The 21,660-nt window shown below is 58.7% G+C and overlaps 1 protein-coding gene across 4 annotated transcripts in view; it reads right to left on the bottom strand.

The window, feature by feature from the left end:
• The window catches only part of C2CD2 (C2 calcium dependent domain containing 2), a 51,339-nt gene extending 35,635 nt beyond the window's left edge, over positions 1 to 15,704 (bottom strand). The window contains exons 1-2 of one of the 4 annotated variants that reach the window (XM_045036583.1): positions 15,104 to 15,704; positions 6,049 to 6,148 (exon numbers count right to left, since the gene is read on the bottom strand). In XM_045036583.1, coding sequence (XP_044892518.1) covers positions 6,049 to 6,148; positions 15,104 to 15,375 — 372 coding nt within the window. In that variant the 5' untranslated portion in view covers positions 15,376 to 15,704. Of the gene's footprint in view, positions 1 to 6,048; positions 6,149 to 12,877; positions 12,926 to 15,103 lie in introns of those variants that run through there. The other 3 variants (XM_045036584.1, XM_045036582.1, XM_045036585.1) reach the window with 3 other exon arrangements.
• Positions 15,705 to 21,660: the final 5,956 nt, after the last annotated feature.

Below are 21,660 nucleotides of genomic sequence, written 5' to 3'. Positions count from 1 at the left end.
AAATGAAGGCCAGAGGGAATCGGGTCTTTTCTCAGCTGGCTGCCATGCTCCCTGTCTAGAGCAGCCCTGTTGTCACACCTACCCCGAACGCGGCTTCCCAGAACTCCAACACGCCAACAAAGCTGCAGCTGGTCTGCGGGTCCTTTACCCGGAACCCCCGGGCTGGCCCAGCCCGGAACTCGGTACGCGCGAACCCACACAGGTGCAGCTCCCAGGAGGCACGGCTCCCCGTTTCCAGGGTGGCGTCCACACTGGGTCTCAGAGGGTGGGGCCTCCGCTGAGGAATCTCCATGCCTACCTTTGGAAAGACGTCGGTTCAAAACAATTTCACAACCTGCCAGCGTTGTTGCGTGCATACGAGGCTAATGGGGAACCTGGAACTTCAAGTCACACGAAGCAAAATAAATAAATAAATAATAATAATAATAATAATAATAATAATAATAATCAACCAGGCTTCTTGCAGGTTCCCCGGCAGGGTTGTGGGACGAGCGAGGGCCAGCCTGTGCCACGGCTGGCCAGAACCACGGACAACCCGGACCGTGCCACCCTTGCAAACCGAGGGGCCCGCTGAGGTCTGGGAAGAGCACAGGGGATCCCGGGTGCTCTCAGAGTAGGTCTCAGTACACACACCGGTGACAGCCTCAGGTAGAAAGCACGGGCACGCACAGTGCACGACACACACCCCGGGCCGGCTGTGGGGTTCCCCGACATGCAACGCGGAACAAGACTCTGGGGGAGAGTCCGCGCAGTTGTCTCCGTTCTGTTTGTTCTGTTTTCCAGAAGCAGAGGTGAGTTCTTGCCCTTCCCTCTCGCCCCCCCTTCGCCACCGTCTCTTTCGCGGCCGGGTGGGGGCGGGAGCAGGCGGGAAAGAACAGGGAGAACGTGCAGTCCCAGCAGGGACGATGGCGCGCCGTGCTCCAGCCTGCTTCTGGAGGCTGACTGGGCTCCAACTCTAGCCTCTACTACTTCGTAGCTCAGAGTCAAGTTGGCCAAGTGATTGAGCCTCTCTGTGCCTCGGTTTCCTCCTCTGGACAACGGGCGTGATTCTTGTTCCGGCAGAGAAGTACGGTGAACGCGAAGAGGCCAGGCCCGTGGCCCCGAGAGCATCGGGGGCCAGGGCACAGGCTGGCCCTCGCTCGTCCCACAACCCTGCCGGGGAAGGACGCGTCCTTCGCCGACCCTACCTGCCTACGGCTCGGAGCGAGAAGGAAGCACCCAAACGAGCCCAGATCCAGCCGGTGTCTCCCGGGCTTCTGAGCTGGGCTTTCCTCCACGCTGGGTGGGTTATTACGTCGATTCTAAACTGTAACCTACAGATGATCATTATACCATTAGAAGCCTCTATTCATTTACGGGTGGCGCTGCAGACAGGGATAATTAAGGCTTTCCACAGGACACCTGGCCTCACACCAAGAAAGCCAACGTGGCTCACAGCCTCCGAAGACGGCTCCCAGCACCAAGCGTGACCCTTGTTCTCAGCCGCAAGCCTTCCGAGCGGTTGTGTCCAAAGAGACACGCCACGCTCCCGGCGGGAAATGCACGGCTCCGTCACTGGGTACCTGTCACGGCACGACTCTCGAAGCCTGACTCACACTGGAGGAGTGGCCACACGGCCCTCGTGGACCTCTTACCTCCACGGAACCCGGCGCGGCATTTCTAAATCCACGGACACGCCGTGAAAGGGCTATGGGGACGTCTCGCGGGGGAAGAACTCGCTCTCGGGCCACGTGCGCTGGAGAAACAAAGGCTCTCCTTTTCTGGGTCAAACGTTCTGCAGCAAAACTCTCCCAGGACGTGTGCAGAAAGAGAACGTAGGTAGAAACTCGTCGCTCTTGTGTAAGAGAGTAATTACAGTCTGGGAGAAATAAATATATTCAGTGCGTGTTGGGACTGGAAGAGAAGGCAGAGAGAGTCCCGGGAGAAAAGTTCAAAGGTGATGCCTTTGGTGCAGAGGGCCCCACGGGGAATGCCTGGGTCCTGCCTCCTGCCGGGGCCACCCGAGACCGCGCACAGGGAGCCACAGCGACAGGGATGTGACAGAAAGATGTCCCGCCAGGCGAGCACAGGCTCCCTGCAAGGACAGAATTCCTGCAGGAAACTCCACCACTCAAAACCCCCGCAGGGCTCGGTGCTTGGGATAAACGTCTGGTCTTCGTCCCCGGCTCCCGGCTCCCAAAACCACTGCAGCCTCCCGAACGATGACGGTGTTTTGTGTGTGCCATGGAGATGACTGATGGCGGGAGGTCCATGCGTCGCTGCGGGACAGGGGCTGGTTCCCAGCAACGCCAGCCACGATCAGGGGGTTGGAACCTTCGGCCCCACTCCTGGCCTCCAGGGAGTTCAACCGTGATTTGCTAGTGATTTACTCAATCCCGCCTGAGTAATGAAACCTGCAGAAAAACTCCAAACGGTGGGATTTGGAGAGCTCTGGGTCCGCCCACACGACAGGGTGCTAGGAGGGTGGTGTGCCCGGAGAGGGGGCCCTTGCCCCAGCCCTTGCCCCGTGCATCCGTCCCCTCTGGCTGTTCTCTCCCCATGATGTGAATACTAGGAAGTAAGCTGGTCTCCCGGATGCCGTGAGTTGTGGCAGCAAATGATCAAACCCGAGGAGGAGTGGGAATCCCCGACTTTATGGCCCAGACTGGAGACTGGCATCTGAAAAGGGGGTAGTCGTGTGGGGCTGCGCCCTTCCCCTGGGGCCCTGTGTGGAAGCCGGCTCAGAACGGAACCGAGCTACGAACACCCAGTTGGTTGTTGCGGGTTGGAAAAAGCCCACACCCCCGGCGTCCGGGCGCTGCAGGCATGAGGCGCACCTGCTGAGCCAAGGCCGGCCTGGGTGAGCGTTCGGCACCCATCACGGGCTGTGCAAGACGACTCACACCTCCCTAAGCTGAGCGAGACCTCACTCTCGGCGTGGGACGTGGAGGTGGGGCATTTGCTGATGAGCAAGACATCTGCCAAGGCGATTAGTTTGGCGCCCGGGGGTCTCCAGGGGTTGCAGGAAAAAGTCCAGCACCGGGCACCCTGAGAGCGGGTGGTCCTTGGTTCCTTGGTGGCCCGCAGGGACTCAGGGCCAAACACGACTCGGGAAGGTGCTCACAAAGGGAGATCAGAGTCCCCATTCGCATCTAGACCACCAGAGATGTGACTACACGCTTGACCCGTTTGGTCCAGCCTGGACGTGTCCTTGTCATTAACTCAGGTGCCATCCCACATGGCCCTCATCAGGGCTGGGTCGGGGAGATGGGAAAGATACAGGCCGATCACACAGGGCGAGCTCAGGAAGGGGAGGGTGACACCCGCGAAACCACACATCTGTATTTCTTTCTAACCTTTGTTGGTGGGTCCCAAGTGCCGTCACAGCTTCTTCCTTCTCAAGAACCACACGGGGCACGGAAGATACGTAGCGAAGCTGACAGAGGCTTCGGTACGTGTGAACATGTTGGGGGTTGGGGGACGGGCAGATCCTAAGAGGAGGAGGACCCCATTGCTGTGAGCGTCCTGCCCGATGCAGCGGTCCAAGAACACAAGGTTCGAGGTCCCAGAGGGCGAGGAGACAGGCTCTGGCGTGTTCCCACCTCCCCTGGCACACAGGTGTCAAGAGACCTCCCTCCAAGGTCACAGCACAACAGAGACTCTGATGAACCCGCCTCTGTGACTTCAAACGCCCCGTGGTCAGCCAGAAGGCTCGTCCGCCCGTCCGTCCGTCCGTGAACAGGGAAGGCGGCGCGCAGGACCCTCGAACTGGGGGATTTCCTACACCCAACCTCCCAGGGGCCAGGCAGATGCCAACAGGGCACCCCCCCCCACTGGTCTGGGGGGGTCTGGGGGCCTGACACCCGACTGGCCGGCCAGCTGGCCCGAGGACAGCACCACCGTAGCCTTGACAAGGCAATGACAGACTCCTACTTCCTCATCTGGCCACAAACACGTGAAAGTCAAAAGCTCTGAAGAAACTCGTAAGACGAAACAAGATCCTGTATGTGCTCTGCCACCTGTCTGCAGTGCGTAAGACCCTTCAGAGAGTTCACTGGGGGCGGGGGGCAGCGGCCCCTTCCCGGGGGGAGCAGAGGAAGAGGGCTACGTGCAGGGGACAAGAGGGCAGGTGTCTATATTGTTTCAACCTTTTTTTTTTTTTTAAAAAGAGAGAGACGGAGGGCAAGCAGGGGAGGGGCAGAGAGAGGGGGAGACACAGAATCCGGAACAGGCTCCAGGCTCCGAGCCGTCAGCACAGAGCCCCACGCGGGGTTCGAACTCAAGGACCACGAGATCGTGACCCGGGCTGAAGTCGGACGCTTAGCCGACGGAGCCACCCAGGCGCCCCATACACTGTTCCCAACGTTTTCATGAGCGTGCGCCATTTCTGTCGCTGTATTAAAATAAACATGGCTTCGCCATCCGCTTCCTGAGGTTGCTTTTCTAGCCTAAACGTGAAGACCTTCGAAAATGCTCGATCGCTAGGTCCACCTGTCGGTTCCCTCCTCTGCACCTCCGGGCCAGCCCTGAACTCTTCCTCCCCGACTGGGACAGCGTCAGAAAGCACCAAGCAGATCGCTTCTCGGCCTTTTGGCTAAGATCAAGTGTAGAAAGCACCAAGCAGAAACTGCCCACCACGAAGGGCTTCGGTCCCTATCGGCCAATGACAGGGAGGGGGCTCCCGGAGTGAACTGCCCTCAGCCCCCCAGTGTCATAAAAGCACCGGGCACCTGCTTGCCCAGTCCCTTCAGCCCTCACGGGCCATGCTGGTCTCAGCACCCCGGCATCGTTACCACCAGCCTCCTCCTGTAACCCCAATATCTTCCAGAGACTTCCCCACCGTCGTTACAGGGAGAACATCGCACGAGACTCCAGCACCGGCAAGGGGGAGGGGGGCGGAGAGCCCTCCTGGGCCGCCAGGACGCAGCAGGCGGGGAACGGCGCTCTGGTGGCCAATCCTGGAACCCTTGGTCAAGGTGCAGCGGGCACGCCTACAACCCTGCAGCTCACCTGCTCGTGAGCCGTCCCCCTGCTGGCGCCTGAGGACTCGGGACAGTAACCCTGCCAAGCGCCACGCGGGTTTGCTGTGCTTGTGGAAGACAGAACACAACTCGCTTATCCACCGACAGAAGAAGAACACGGAGGCTGTGGTCCAGCCAGAAGCCTGAGCTGTAAAGAGGAGCAACCAGGCGCGCCCGGGCGGGGGGGCTCAGGTGGTTGAGCGTCCGACTTCGGCTCAGGTCACGGTCTCACAGTTTGTGGGTTCGAGCCCCGTGTCGGGCTCTGTGCTGACAGCTCAGAGCCTGGAGCCTGTTTCAGATTCTGTGTCTCTCTCTCTCTCTGACCCTCCCCTGTTCATGCTCTGTCTCTCTCTGTCTCAAAAATAAATAAACGTTAAAAAAAATTTTTTTTTAAATAAATAAAAAAATAAATAAAAAATAAAAAACAAAATTTCTGTTTTCACCATTCACAGCATTCGACCCGTCTAATAAGTAATTTTAACCTGTGAACGATCACGGGCTGGAAGACGAACTCTCCGTAGCATCGAAATGGCTCAAATCTATGCCACCTGTATATACGCACACGCATAAATATATGCATTTTGTTGAGATGTAATTCACAGGTCGTTTAACTTGCCCGTCACCCCATAAAGACACGCTGTGCCCGTGGGCAGGCAGAATCCGTTGCCCCCCACCCCGTGCCCGGCGACCCTGAGTCCACATCCCGTCTCCCTGGATGGATCCATCCGGGACACGCGACATAAGCCCCGTCACACGAGAAGCGGCTTCTTCACTCGACACCGTGTGTTCGAGGCCCGGGCATGCGGCATGCGTCTGACTCTCCTTTTTTTAAGGCCAAAGCACATCCCGTTGTGCTGATCGACCATAGCTTACGAATCCGTTCATCACAGGATAGACCAGAATTTTTTTTTTTTTTAGGTTTTTAAGGTGCCCACGTTTTTAATAATCCTAAGACCCAATAACCTCCCCCCGGCCCCCGCCACCTAGGCTTTACATTTGCTCCCTCGGCAGGTAAGGGTCCACGGCAGGCGCCCACGCCCCAGCTCACCTTCTCCTGGGCTGACCTGGCCACGCTGGAGACCCGGTGCACCTCCAGCCCCAGGGGCTGCCACAGCGGGTCCTCCTCGAAGGACAGGAGCAGCGGGCCCTGGAACAGAGGGAGAAGCACGGTGAGGCCCTCCTTAAAACCGGCACACTGGCGAGAAAGCTCTGCAAATCTGGGAACGTCATCTGACTCCTGTCACTCAAATGTGTGCTTCTAAACAGCAGCAGGGGTCACGGAGAGCACACACCCCCGAGAACCTGCCACGACGCGGTGTGCCCGGGCCGGGCTTTGGTTCCCAGAGCGGGATGGCAAACAACCCAGGGAGGTGGCCCTAACGACAGCAAAGGGAACCCTGAACACCCGTGTTTACACGGGCAGGAGAGAAGCCCGGCTCCCGGGGCAGCGTGCTTGGGGTGACCCCGCAGGTCCAGCACCGTATCTGGCCAAGCACGGCAAGTTCAAGGGCTCCGTCCCCTTCTCCTGGCGGAGGCCAGCCTTCTCTCTGGTCTTAGAGGACCGCCTCTCCCCGTCCACGTGGTTGCCCGCGTTGTGACTTCAGGTGCGGCCCCTTCCCCTCTCCCAGGGCCCGGCCGCCTCTCGCTGGAACCTGAGATCCCTTGGCTCAGAATGAACCGGCCTGGCTGCTGTGCCCAAGGAGCGGGCTCCTGAGCCCCTGCTGCCCAGAGCTTTGGAGCCGTCGGGCTCCTGCCCCCCCAAGGTCTCCTGCTTTCAGCTCCGGTCATGATCTCACAGTTCGCGAGTTCCAGCCCCACATCCGGCTCTGTGCTGATAACACGGAGCCTGCTTAGAATTCTTTCTTTCCCTGTCTCTCTACCCGCCCCCCCTTCCCAGCCCAAGCTCACGCTCTCTCTCAAAATAAATAAACTTAAAAAAAATTTTTTTTTTAATCTCCAAATGAGACGTAGGCAATTAAATTAATATGTCCACAAGGCAGTAACACTGATGTTTTATAAAATAATAAATCAGGGCCGGGATAGTCAACCAAGTCTTGGCCTTTTAAATTTCTTATGTTTTTAAGTTTATTTATTTATTTTGAGTGGGGGGACAGACAGAGGGAATGAGAGAGAGAGAGAGAGAGAGAGAGAGAGAGAGAGAGAGACAGAGAAACCCAAGCAGGTTCCATGCTGTCAGAGTGTGGGGCTCAAACCCACGAACCATGAGATCATGACCTGAGCCAAAATGCACCAAAGCTCTCCTGGCGAGCACAGTGCCATCGAGCAAGTGATGGAGTTCTCCTGGGACTGTTTCTTAACAATTCCCGATGACCAAGAGTGACACTGAAAGACACAGAACGTTCTCGTTAATATGCTTCTAACCTCGCCCTGCTTTTAGCGACATCTACCTCACCCCCTAAAAGTCATCAGGGGAGAATCCAGTCTACTTCTCAAGAGAGATGCAGTCACGGCCCGGGCCCCTCTGCAGACACTCCCCACGGCCGGAGGTTGTGTCCGTGTGTGCCCTGCTGGCCAGCGGCAGGTGCCCGCCGCGAGCTCGCTGAGCGCACAGAACCGCTGGCTCAGGGAGCTGATTGATAGAGATTCAACATCATCACCTGCTGCCCCCAGATCAGTGGACGCAAGTTGTCCTCTCCCACCTCCGGCACCTTTGGGACTCAAACCCTGAGAAGGTTCCGCTGGGAGATTCAATGTCAAGCGGCGGTCTCGCAAAGGAAGTACGGCATTTGTGTTCAAATAAGGACCCGGGGATTCCTTTTCCCTCCCACGCTGCCTGAGGCTCGGGTTCCGGAAGCCCAGCGAGCACGCGGAATCGCTCACACCCTGTCCGTTGCAGAGTCTACAGGGCAAGACTTCACGCCCGCACGGAGAAGCAACACACAGGCATCGGCAGGAGCACGCTGAGGAAGGAACACCAGGAGGAGGACCACCCAGCGTGAACACACGTTACAGAACCTCCGCGATTCAAACTGTGTGGTGCAGGTGCATGAACACGCAGACGGTCCAGGGGACTAGAACAGCCCGTCCAGAATACACCCAGATGCACGGACACACTTCGTATACACCCAAATGCACGGACACACTTCGTATACGTCGAACGTGGCATTCCAAATCACTGGGTAAAAAATGAATTTTAAAAATCAGGAGCGGGGGGTGTCTGGGTGGTTTAGTTGGTTAAGCATCTGACTCTTGCTTTTGGCTCAGATCACGATCTCACAGCTCCGAGTCGGGCTCTGTGCTGATGGTGGGAAGCCTGCTTGGGATTTTCTCTCTCTCCCGCCCCACCCCTCCCCTGCTCTCTCTCTCTCTCTCTTAAATAAATGAACTCTTGGGGCGTCTGGGTGGCTCAGTCGGTTGGGCAGCTGATTTCGGCTCAGGTCACGATCTCACAGCTCGTGAGTTCAAGCCCCGTGTCAGGCTCTGTGCTGACAGCTCGGAGCCTGGAGCCTGCTTCGGATTCTGTGTCTCCCTCTCTCTCTGCCCCTCCCTTGCTCACCCTCTGTCTTTCTCTCTCAAAAATAAATAAACATTAAAAAAAATAAAAAAAAAATAAATGAACTCTAAAAAAAGTCAGGATGTGGGAGAAATCCCAGATGGAACACAAACACCAACAGACAAACCTACCCCTATTACAAATGAACGCCATAACCCCCACCCCCAAACGGGTGGGAAGACACACCTCTCACCTAAGAAACTTTGGATGACAACAGCCTGACTGCAGCAGGCATAACCTCGTCAGTAGGCGTGTTTCTCGTGGGCGCTAACCTTAGCAATGCTGAAACGACTTTGTGCGAGTCCTAGAACTGACCCAGTAAGTAAATATGTTACAGACAGGAAGGGCCAGATGCCTCAGTCTTGGAGACGGAAGGTACAATTAAGGAAAGGAGGAGGCTGAACTCTGCGCTGTCCGGCTGCAATCCGAGCCATCAGTGTGAAGTCATGCTCTCTCGGAGGCGGACAGAAAGGTCCAGAATGGCCGACATGTGCAAACACACACTTATTTCTCAGCTCTGTGCACTGAAAGGGTCTGGAAGGAATGAGACCCCAGCAGTAATGAGCACACACGATGCCCAGATCTTGGTTTCTAAACACCTCCCCAAGGAAAGGCAGCAGCACTGCTGGCAGAAGTGGCTGAACCCAGGGCTGGAAGAGGGGAAAATAAAAAGCTGCAGAGGAGTCTAGAACAAACGTCTTGTGGAGTCACGAAGAAAGGAAGCGCCAAATCAGTACATGTTTGGTATCTGGGTGGAAGAACACAAGAGGCTACCAAGAAATATCCACGAGCCGCCCAAGTGCCGATCATCGAGTGGATACGGACAAGGAGGAGACGGGTAGCTCTTTCTCGCAGAATTGTAATGAACAAACGCAGGAGAGAAGGAAACGGAGAACCATCAGCCACAAACTATACGGAAGCAAATGTTGCAGACCAGGTACACCCCGGGTGCCGAAATCAGTGAGCTGAAGTTTGACAAGTGTCAGATTTACATCGTCTCAAAGTAGCTCCCGGAAGTATCTGTTCACCACAAAGGCGAGGACAGGACAGGAGACAAGGTATAAAGCAGAAAACCCGACAGAAACTATCCTGACCACGGGACCGAGGCCAACGTCCCAGTACTCTGACATCACAAAGCCCACGATACAGGACACTAATAGGGGCACATGACTCCTGTGGTTTCACAGCCCAATCCTGTAAAAACACCAAGCCGAGGGGCATGGGGCAACACGACAGTCCATCCTCTTCAGAGTCCTCAAGGTCATGCAAGACAATGAAAGCCTGGGGAACGATTATAGACTCGGGGAGACTGGGCGAGACCGCGGTTCAGTGCCCGCCGTGGGACCTGCGTGGGACCCCGGAACGATGAAAGGGTACTGGCAGGCTGGGTGAAATTTGAGGAAGGTCTTCAGCTAAAGGCTTTGTGCGGATGTCAATTCCTCCTATGTCACACTGCTTGTATCAGGGCACTAGGAATTCTGGTAACATTGTGCCGATGTTAATTTCTTGGTTCCGATGCTATGTTCTGGTTATGTAAGGCTGGGCGAGGAAATGTATGGAACTCTGTTATTTTTGTAACTCTATCTAAAAGCAGTAAAAAGTTGTCTTGTTTTCTTTTTAAAGGCTTTGCAAGGAAACTGCCCACCTTTATTGACCCTTCTTCCTACCTGCCCTACACGGGGCCCATCTCACCCGTGGTGGACTGTTTTCCAGGTTGAACCCCAAACTGTCCTCTTCTACCGAGGAAGCACAGAGAGGTCAGGCTTGCCCAAGGTCACACAGCCCCAGAGCTGCCTTCTGGCCTCAACAGGGCACACACTGCTGTTCCAAGCTGTTCGAGAAGTCCCCTCCCTCCTCAGCAACCCACGGCCGGGCCGGCGGGAATGGAAGTTAGCTTTGGCCGCGTTCAAGTTGACGTACGCACGACACCCACTCTTCCTTCCCCCGAATTCCTGTCTCTTTAGGAGAACGGGTGAGCGCAAAGCCCAGCCGGAACTGGAGCCTCCTCCCGGGTTGCGGATCGACAATTTGCAAAGTCATCAGTGAGCCTCGTTTACTGTTGATTCTTTGGAAGTGAAAAACAAAGCACATGAAACAGCTTGTTTTGCCCAGGCTTGGCCGGCTCCCAGGGAGGGAAGGCCTGTGTCCAGACGGGGTGATGCACGTGCCCCCCCCCCCCCCCGGTTCCTCCTCCTCCAGGGACAGGTTCCTACCAGGGCCTGACATTCACCCCCCGACTGCCACCTGCTCCAGGCCAGCCTTGTGCTGGGTGCAGAGGCGGCTGTGCCCGGAGGGTCAGGGGTCTGGCCGGGCTCACCATCCCGGGAGCAGACCAGGGCACAAGTGACCACGAGGTGGAGGGAGCAGGGCAGGTGGCTGGGCTGGGGCTGGGGCAGCATCCTCACAGAACGGGAGGCCCGGGGGCCTCTGCGCTGAGACCTGGAAGGTTAATGAAGTGTTCCGGACAAAAGGAATGGCCCGTGGGAAGGCCCCACAAGGACAGAACCCTGAATGTTTGAGCAACAGAAAGACAATCAGTTCAGGGTGGGACAGATCCACGGCCCTGACGCAAAGTCACCTTCACGTTCTTACCGACTGACCTCCTATATTGTGGCCGCGCGCCGGTCACGAAGTTTGGATTTTTTGTGAGCGCCGCTCAAAGCTCGCGGCGAAAAACCGTGAAGTCTTGTCGCTTTGTTTACTTTTTCAAATGTCAAGGCTCATACACAAGTCAGAGCTATTAATAACACGGTTCAAGTTCACACGGCGTCTTTTTTTTTTTTTTTTTTTTTTTAAGAAAGACCACAAATTGTCCCGCAGTGCTGGTCCTCTGCATTGAGAACATTCCTCCGAAAAAATCCCCAGGCAAATGACTCAAGAGACAAATAGCTTGGGTGACCCTCCTAACTCAGGGCCTCAGCCAAGGTGGGCAGCCCCCTTCCATCCAAGTCCAGAAGCACCAGCCACGGAACACAGCCCTCGCTCTGGGCCCACCCCCGACCCCCCACTCTCCCCCTGTGTGGCCCGGCAGCGTCTGCCCTGAGAGGGACACCCTACCCCGGCTGCCCGTCCACCAGCACCCTGGCTTCCAGGGCCTCCTGGCTCGTTGCTGGGGACACACAGCACCAGTGGGGCCGCTGACGCTCACCACAAACCGCTTTGTAAACATTCAGGTAAGTGCAGGGGGGCCGGAGGGAGAGCGCCAGCTGTTGCCTTGGGATGCTGGGGTATTAGTTCCCAGGCCGGCGACTGAGCCAGCTCTGGCGGCTTTCTGTTCTCCGCGACCCAACCGCCACCAGCTGGATGGGAATCCCGTGTTTGCAGCACCAGGGGGGACGTGTGGCTGGGTGGGGGGGGACCCTGATTGCCTGGTGGCCGGCTGAGGGACAGGGGTGTCTCTGCAGGCCCCTCACTGGCGAGAAGCTACCTGGGGAGCTGGGGACAACCACAGTATGTGCTGCCTGCGTTTGGCCAACCTACCGGGTCTGAACTGTGGGGCGGGGGAGGGGCAACCCGTCTGTGCTCCCCAAGCCCCCGGCACCACCCCACCAGCTGGCCCAGCGGCGAGGCTTTCCTCTTGTGGCTCCCCGAGTCACCATCCCGCCTAATTTACAAATGCCTCTGGAGCGAAAGCCGGAATCCCAGGGGCCCGTCTGACACGAGCGGCCTGCACTGCCACAGTCACTGGTCATCCGGGGTCAAAGGAGAGGCCGCAAGTCACTGATCCGTCCTCGGACGCCAGAGATGCCCATTGTTAGGACGCTAGGTCAAACAACCGCGCCCTTTCACCCTTTCCGGCTGTGCCTCAATCATGGGAACGTGTGGGTCTCAAAGGGAAACCTGCCGTGCACGGCGAGCGGGACTCCAGCCACGGGCACAGCACAGGGACAACCGCCCTGGGGCTAGGTGAGCCCGGCCTCTCCAGCACACGGAAGGGGCTCTGCTACAGAGTTTAGGGTTCCCTCCAGAGTTAAAATTCAAAGCTGGAGCAGAGAGCTTACGTGGGGAAGGGCCACTGTCTCCGGTGACAGACAATTCCACCTGCATGGAAGATGCCAGCCAGTGTGTCCTCAACCCCCCCAGTGACGGGCTGAGAAGGGGCGTCCCAGGCCAGGGCAGGGGCAGGAGGGCGCCGCTAAGCTGCTGTTCTGGGGCGGAGAGCAGGCTCTGGGTGTCAACCCTAATCGGGGATTAGCGGGAACAGAGCCGGAGGAGGACGACAAGGGAAACTCCCGCGGGGCTGGCCGGCCACCAGGGTCGGGACAACCACTCACGCCACACCAGCACCTGCTCTACCCAGGCCGCCAGTCAGCGCGGGGACAGCGGTGGGCCTGGACAGGGCAGGGTACGACGACTCACTTACCCAGATCCTGTCTGCAAAACGTGCCATCTGAGATCAAATCAAGCAACGCTTCCGGGCATCAGGGCGGGCGGAGAAACACCAGGCACCCACAGCCAATCGGCACCTGACACCACGATGGCGACGAACCTGCGTCCTCGCAAAGCCATCAGAGCAGATCTGCCCGTTTTCAGCTTGACCCCGGTGCATTACTGCCACTTCCGGGCAGGCGCCGGGGAAACACTGATGTCTAAGACCCTGCAGGTGTGGCCAGCAGCAGGTAGAGAACAGAGAACACACAGGCCAAATCTCTGTCCCCGAACACAGAGCGCGGCCCGCTCCCACACAAAAAACGCGGGTGACCTGGGCAACACCTTCAGCTATTTCTTCGGTGTTCTCGGCTCTACCTGGCCGACCAAAGACCAATTCCAGACCAGAGCGTTCCTCCTTTCTTCCTCAACGCTCCAGGCACGTGGGTAATCTGGAAGCATCCCATCTAAGGCAACCCTATTTTTTTTAGGCCAATCAAGAAACGTCAGGACCTGAAGAGACACGACTGAAGCAGGGCCATCCCACATCTGCAGGTCGCAAGGGTCATGCCTCTGCGCCGGAAGCTGTCGGGAGTCCCACGGTTAGACGTGAGGGCCGCCGCAGATCACGCGGCCCAGGCTTGCTCGAATTTGACAGAGACCTGGGAAGGGGCCCCCACCTGTTCACACCACCAGCCCAAAGTATGCGCGGCCACGGAACCCAGGCCCACGACGCCAGGTCACCCGCGGGGGTCAAAGACAGCGGCCTCCTGGGGAAACGAATCCGTGTTTGCACACATGCGTGAGGTCACATGGCTTTAAGTCCCCCACAAGAGGTGGGGTGGTTCCAGAGTCTCTGGCTGGCTCAATCAGGAAAGCTCGTGACTCTCGATCTCAGGGTTGTGAGTTCAAGCCTGGGTGTGGAGATAACTTGAGAGAGAGAGCAAGAGAGGGGGAGAGGTGAGGGGGTGCCCCTGAGTAGGAGATGTCCAGCTCTGGGCAGCTGGGGCACAGATTCTAGGCATCAAGACAGACGGCAGTCAGCTGACCTTGAGCTGTTTTTTTTTTTTTTTTTTTTCATCTAAAAGGTACAGTTTATTTTTTCAATAGCTCAGAACACGGTCTTTTGAGTTGATGAATTTATATTCATTTACACTCAAAGACTCTTCGTTTTTTAAATCTCTGGCTGGGCACGTCAAGGCCAGGGGGAAAGACCAGCCAGAGGGGCCCCTAGGGACTATTCTGGAGGGTGAGGCATCCAGACACGAAGCGTTCACTCTCCTTAAAGCGAATGGCCACAGGCTTCTCCCCTGAGCTGCACAGGCAGGTGAAGGAGGGTGACAGCCAAGGGTGAGGAGCAAAGACTGGGGGGTACCTCCCCAAACACACCAGGCCTCGATCCCTCTGTGGAACGCCTAGAAAGAGTGGACGCCAGGGGCTTGTCATCAAGATGTCTCAAGCGTAAAAGTAAGTCACCACACCATCAGCCACGGAAGAAACTCACCGCAGGAGAACGCAGGAGCAGTTACGTGATAAGTCCCTGAGCTTTGAGGGCGGAGGCAGCTGGCTCCCAATCCCAGCTCGGCCACCCACAGGCCGTGCGACCTTGGGCGGGTCGCCGAGCCTGTCTAGGCCTCAGTTTCCCCACCTGTACAATGTTGACAACACCTCTGTGCCAGGTGTCGTGAGGATCCAAAAAGCAGATCGAGGTACCGAAAGCCCCCCGAACGATGTCCCGCAAGTGGCTGGCACTCAGCAAACGGCCACCACCTCCATGGGTCAAGGAACGCAGGCCTTTGGGAAATACATTCTCGGGGAAAAATGCATTTCTATACAAGGGATCGTATTGGGGTCACGGTTACTCATCCATCAGGTGCAAAAGCAGTAAGTGTCCCGCTGGTACCGGAATCCACCTGGGACTCCAGAAGGGGCAGGGGAGCCAGGAGGGCAGTGGGCGCCTCCCACAAGCCCCTCCCGGGGCGCCCGGGGTCTGGCACACGTGATGTGTGGGGGGCAAGATCCAGCCGCTTTGTCTTGGTCCCCCATCACGGGTCCTTCGCTCTCCGGTCTGTCTCCTAACTTTCCAGAGCGCTCTGCCGCGGGGGAGGCTCACTTGCATCAGGCCGGGGCTGTGGCGAGGCTCCAGGGCAGAGCGCTGCCGCGACCGCCCGCACCCGGCCACCAGCCCCGCGGCCACGAGCCGCCCTCGCAGACAACTCACCCTTTCCGTTCGGCCTCATCATTCAGGGCGGTCACCCAGGCGGCCTGCCACTGGTTCCTCCAGCTGTTCAGCGTCAGGATCCAGGCGAGCAGCGCGTCCGACTCGGGGCGCCGGCCCTCGCCAGGCTCGGCAGCCCGCCGCGGGGGCCGGGGTCGCGCCCTGGCCAGCGCCCACTGCGCCAGGTACAGGCCCACCGTGCCCAGGGCCACGACGAAGAGCGACACCAAGAGCAGCCACTGGACCTCACCGAGCCACCAGCCCAGGCGGGACATGGTGATGGCGCATACCCGGCGCGCCTGGCCCCAACTTCCCAGGGCAGCCCCCCGGCCGGGGTGCAGGGCCGGCGGGCGGCGAGCCTAGGACATGAGCGCGCGGCCGGCGGGGCTCGCGGGGGGCGTGGAGGGGGGCGCGGCGGGGCCGGGGGTGCGCGGCTGGCTGAGCGGGCCCGGAGGCCAGGCGGCCGCGCGGGGCGAGCAGGAGGCGATGTGCGGCCGCGGCCCGGGACTGCGCCCCGGCCCCGCACACCTGGGAAATGGGGACGCGGCGCCCGGCGTTCCCGACCGGCGCGTCTGGGCAGGTCCCGGGCCGCGGCCGGCGAGCTTCCTCCTCCGCGCGCCGCCCCGGGCGTCCCGCCCGCGGCCCGGCAGTGGCCGGAGGAGGCTCGGGCCGGGGCGGGGCCTGCGGGGCCGGGACCGCCCCTGCGCCCGGGCCGTCCCGACCGCGTCCCCCCCAACCCCCGCGTCCCGCCCCACCCTCGGCCCCTTAAAGGCCCCGCGGCCCGGCGCCCCGGTCGGGCCCCGCCCAGCCACGTGCGCGCGCCGCTCGGCCCTCCGGCGACCGTCGCGGGCCGTGGCGGGGGTGGGAGGGGCGGGGGCCGGCCTCCCCCCGCGCGGACGTGGCCCCGGCGTGGCGCCGCGACAGCTCGGTTGCGCGGGGCTTTCCAGCTGGGTGGACCCCAGGGCCGCCGCGGGGCCGGCCGGCTTGGCTTCCGTGCGCGTGTGTGTGCGCGCCTGTGCGCGTGGAAGGGTGGTTTCTAGGATCACCATCTGCCCAGCGGCAAGACACTGTCTGGCTTTAACGGACTCGGAAAGTCCCCAGAAATCCACGACTAATCCCTGAAGTCTGGAGGGCCTGGAGCCTGGCCTCACGGGCTGCGGCGTGCTCCTGCCCCAGAAGGTCTCAGAAAAAAATGCCCCAACTTCGTGTGGGTGTGTCGTTGCGCGTTGTGCGCGTGTGTGTCGTGTGTGTGTGTGTGTGTGTGTGTGTGTGTGTGTGTGTGCGCGCGCGCGCGCGCGCGCGCGCGGGCGGCATGCCCCCTGCGCCCCTCGCCTGGGAGACTTGGCCCCCATTCGTAGGAAATGCCGCAAAACACTAGCCCCAGATTCTCCAAGGCCGAAGGAAAGGCCTAAATCACAAAGTAGTGAATCGCAGGTATTTTCTGCAGCTGTTGGAGGCGGATTTGACCTTGAAGTGGGTTGGCCAGACCCAAGGGCTTAGCCGTCGCTCACCTAGCCAGGGTCAGCCCGGTTGCTAACATCACTGGGGATTCTGGCTCTGGGGTTGCAGGGGAGGGGTCCTCCCTGCTTCCCCCTCAGCCCCTCCCTGCCCCTGCGCTGGGAAAGTAAAGCCTTAGAAGCTGGCTCAGAGGGGAGTTCGCTAAGGAGACAGGCTAGTTTGGCAGATCTGGGATTGGGGCCTAGATCTGGTCCACAGGAGAGTGGCATTTTTGAGATTTACTATGCAAGAGCCCTGGGAACAGTGGAGCAAAGAGAACCACGGGTGATGTGCTAGATCTGTGCGGGACACCAGGTGTTAAAGACAGGAGTGAGGTGCCTGGCTGGAGGCAGGGGGGTCAGCACAAGGGCATATGAACAAGTGTGTGTGTGCGTGCGCACGCGTGCGTGCATGCAAAGGCCCTGAGGCAGAGAGGGCAAAGGGGTGTGAGAGTTGGAGGCAGTCGGGAGGTGGGCGGAAGCTGGAACTGGAGCCCCCCAGTTATGGGTAGTGGATTGTGCCATGGAAAAGAAGTGGCAAGCTGTCTTAATGAAGCACAGAGCGGGAAAAAAAATGGAATTTTACAAGTGTCACTGCCAGCAGAAGGTGGAGGGAGGTCCGGTCGGAAGGAAGCCGGAGGGGGCAGACAGGCCAGCTAGAAGGTGACCCCAAGCATCCAAGAGAAGGGTTTAAAGGAGGCCTAGCACGTGGCCGGGAGGGAACAGGCCCTTACAGGAGATTATTGCTTGCTTAGAGGCTCCAGGCCAGGAGAGACGAGGGTGAGTTTGAAGTTCTGGGCAGGGAGCAGCAGAAGGATGAAGGAGGTTACACCCCAGGGGCCTTTCTTTGAGAAAGAGGAAGGGATTGGGAGGCAGCTGGTCCAGGAGCCCTTGTGGGAAACAGAACAGGAAGCTGGCGGGGAGTGCCCAGGTGAGCTGGGGGCAGGGGGCGGGGAGCGAGCCCTTACTTGGCAGGTCTGATATTAGAAAGAGGAAGCAGAATGATCCTGCGAGCTTTCTGCAAGCTACCTGGCCATTAAACGTTCCCCTGGGGGCAATGGGGGGGGGGGGGGAAGAACGCTCCTTCTTTAAGAAATCTCTTCTTATTTGGAGGAAACACCGAATTACGTTCTGACCTGTAGCCAGATCCGTGCAATTGAATAATTCGGGTACTGCTGCCCCCTTACCAGCATATCAGGGATAACTAGACACCTGGGGCTCCGAGTCTCCCTGTTCTGGCTGGCTGTGGCCTTGTCCCCGGTTACCAGACGGCCAGTCCGGTGTGACTGGTGGAACCAGTCTCTTTCCTCCACCGCCCGTGTTCCCAGGCGTACTCGCCCACTGGCTCACTTAGAGGCTTGAAACAAACTGTAAACTAACAACCAGCCCTTGGTTTGGAATTTGTCACCTGGCTGTAAGTTTTTACAAAGGGAATGTAAACAGGTAGATGCTGACTGACTTCGGTGTAGAAGAGAATTAAGGGGAAATGAGGGGTGGGACGTGGGACGGGTGACCGGGAAAATGCAGGTGGCCAAACCATGCGACAGGAACAGAAACATCTCGGAAACCTGGGAGCATGCCAGTCTCCTTCCGCCTCTGCTCCCAGCCACTGTCCCCCTGCGCCCGGGCCCATTCATCCCCTGCGTGGAGGACCTGGCCATCAGCACCCCGGCTGGCGATACCCCCCGCTCTCGGCACAGTCCCGTCTCCGCCACCCCGAATCCCTTTAGCCCAAGGAGCCGGGACGCTGCTCTCTGCCTAGAAAGGTCTCTCCTCCCCACCAAACCTTCCAAGATGTGGTGGGCTCCAGCAAGTTCCCGGAGCTGGTGTTAACCCCGCCTGAAAGAGAGCCAGGCTGCTTTGAATGGAGCTTCTGTGAGCGGCTGGGGTGGGGGCGGGGGGCCTCGGGGCGGGGCTGGGGCCCTTGGGTCCCGGCCACCCTTCCCGAGCCAGGCTCTCATACTGCCACCCCAGGGAGACCGTCTTCACGTGAACCTACAGGACCCACCAGAGACAGCAGCCTACCTGGAACTCTCTAGAAGGCATCACTGTGACCCTCGGACCAGGTGGTCCCACGGTGGCAGGGAGGCAACAGTAAAAGCTGGGTTTTCAAAGTCTACTGCAGAATGTTCTGCTGCTTGTGAGACAGACCACAGGCTGTGGCTCCATTGGTCCCTTTTTTTTGTTTCACGTAAAGAACATTTCCAAAATGTAGACACACGTGGCCTGCTGGGTGATCCCCATCCAGTCCCTCATTTGGGGGGACTCTGTGCATCCCAGGAGGGAAGTAGTTTGACGTCTTTTCCTGCCAAACCAGGAGGTTCCGCGATGATGTTACATTTTTAAAAATTACTAAGTGTCGTATGTGTTTCCTATCTATAAACAAAGTTACACATGTTAACATTTCAAGTTGTTTGTTGCCACTGAGCCACCTGTCCTTATGGATTTTTGAAAGTGCTTAACCCAAAAAATCAGGATGTATAGACTTATTCCCAAGTATACTTAATCCCAAGTAATTAGGCTAAGTTTGCAGAAGGGGAAAGGAGGAGGTTCTGGGAGGTGTAGTTTGTCTGTAACTTGGTAGCGAAGTTCCTTCTTCAGTGTGCACGGTTGTGATCACCTCTTGAATCATCGCGTGTGCTCGGACGGCCGCAGCCGGGGCCGTGGGCGACCCCGAACCGAGTTTAAAGTCGGACAGACGACCCCGGATTACAAACGTGCAGTTTCCTCCAGGGGAGCTGCACGGAAGACATTCCCAGAATTCCCTCTTGGCAAAATGCCTTCGAGATTTGGCTCCAGGGGCCTGGGCAGTGGGGTCCGAGGGGACATCTGACCGTCTCCTTGGCTACGTTCACAGGGCCCTGGTCATTTCCACAATCCGGAGGCTCGGGGTGTCTCAGGCTGGTTTCCAGTCTTGCCGTGGTGGCTACGGGGCACCTGTGAACCCTGTCAAAGGTGGCCCACCACCAGGTGCCTCAGTGGGTTAAGGGTCTCTTGATTTTGACTCAGGTCATGATCTCACCGTCGGAGCCCTGCGTCGGGCTCTGTGCTGACAGCATGGAGCCTGCTTGGGATCCTCTCTCTCTCTCTCTCTCTCTCTCTCTCTCAAAATAAATATATAGACATTGAAGGTGGCCCACGACCAGAGTCAGGCTCTATGCCAGACAAGGCTTCCCTCTCTGTTTGACCTTGACTTCTCCTTCCTCCCCATTCATAGGACTGGCTGACGAGCTTCATCCTGGCGCGTGACCCCTTCTCTGGGGGGCGGGCAATGGTCCTGGCAGGTGCACTAACTCCCGCAGCACAGCACGCAAGGGCTGGGAGCCGCCCCCCGGCGGGAGTGACTGCCACAGAATCGGCCCCGGCCTCGCTGCATGACCCGTGGTGGGGGTCCCTTCGATGCCCTGCGTGTGGCCGGGTGGCTGGTGGACAGACGCCGTAGCTGGCGCTCGGCTGGACGGGCTCACTTCGTTTTCAGGCAACGCGCAGAGGATAGCATCATCCTGTTTTCAGAGTGAGGAAGCTGAGTTCAGAGAGGCTGAGTCACTTACCCCAGGCCACACAGTGAGAAAGGGGCAGAGCCAGAGTCTGACCCTAGGGAGTATCCGCCCCAGAGCCTGTGCTCTTTCCCTCAGCATGCTACGGAAAGAGGAAAACGTTAGAGGCTGGAAAGGAAGGGGTCTCGTTTCTCGAGTGCTTGGGCGCAGATCCGTCCAAAGAAGATGAATTGCCTTTTGTGCTCTGAAGTCCAGGGGGCACGGACTCTTTCAAAACCAGAGGGGAAGGAAGTTCATCGAGGGTTCATTCGAGGGACTCACAGGGAGCTTCTGCTCTGGCCCGGGCCCTTCCTGGGGAAGACAGATTCCTGTCGAAGAGCCTGCTGGAGTGGCCGGGTAACCAGATCACCGTCCCGCAGATGCCCACCAAGGAGGGTCCGAGGGGCCATCCCCCCACCGGCAGGGCCTTCTGGGCCCCCCACCTCCCACCCTGAGGGTGAGCTGTCAACAGGATGTGCCCTCAAATCCCAGCCTGGCGATGGACCCGTCGAAGAGCCTGAGTCATGCCGCCCTGCAGGGAGGCGGGGTGGGGAGGGCTCGGGGCCAGAGGCAGGGCTTGGCTGCCTACTGTGGGCCAGCCGGCCTGCCAAGAGCCTGCCCTGGGCCATCCTGATGAATGCGGTCCCTGCAATTCTGTGCCCACGCCGGGTGGATGCAGGAATGTGACCCAGATGGCAGGCCGCATCCCTGCCAGGTGGCCCAGTTAAGCCTCCTGCACGATTGCCCAACGGCAAGGTGACAGGGCAGCTGTGCGTGCACGCGAGGCCGGGACCTAACTGAGGCACGAGAGGTTCAACCTTGCATTTTTAAAAACTCTCTGGTACGCTGAAAAGGTCCTTGTGAGGAGGCAGTCACCCGAACCGTGTGTTCTTCCTCACTCACCTCGTTGGAGAGTCAGAAACATCTGCCGTATAGACGTCGGGTTCCTAGGGGCTCCTCGGGTGGCAGTGGGAGCCTGGTGAGAGGACAGGCTGGAAGAGAGAGAGGAAGGCACTGGGGACAGAGACCCCCCCCCCCCCGCCCCTTGTTGGGACTTTGCTGTGGCCTGGCCTGCATCAGAGGCCCCAACAGAGTGTGGTCGCCATGGGGCCCTCCTGCTGGGGTCAGCCCCCTCGGCCACACCAACGAATGTGTGCTGCTCCTAGCTTCTCAGAACCTGCCCCATCCACCCCTGCAATCCCCCTGGTGTTGCCGTTCCCAGTGCTGACTCGGGAACGACACCGGCTTGATCCAGGGGATGGCTCAGCTAGAGAAGGGCATGCTCAGAGCCGGTCAGCCGGGCCCCACAGGCCGGAGGAAGGGCTCAGCCACCCGATGTGGGACTCCGGAAGTCTCCTCCTGCAAATGTAGTTAATGTCTTAATTAATTACATTTAATTAATTAAATGGGGGGCATAAGGATAGAGTCAACTAACTATCTGGAGAGGTGGGGTGGCTCAGTCGGTTAAGCATCCGACTTTGGCTCGGGTCATGATCTCACGGTTCGTGGGTTCGAGCCCCGCGTTGGG

The sequence above is a fragment of the Felis catus genome, chromosome C2 (assembly GCF_018350175.1).
Source record: "Felis catus isolate Fca126 chromosome C2, F.catus_Fca126_mat1.0, whole genome shotgun sequence".
Taxonomy (NCBI): Eukaryota; Metazoa; Chordata; class Mammalia; order Carnivora; family Felidae; genus Felis; species Felis catus.
Note: the sequence above shows the minus strand (reverse complement) of the source record. Positions and strands in the feature narration are given on the sequence as shown.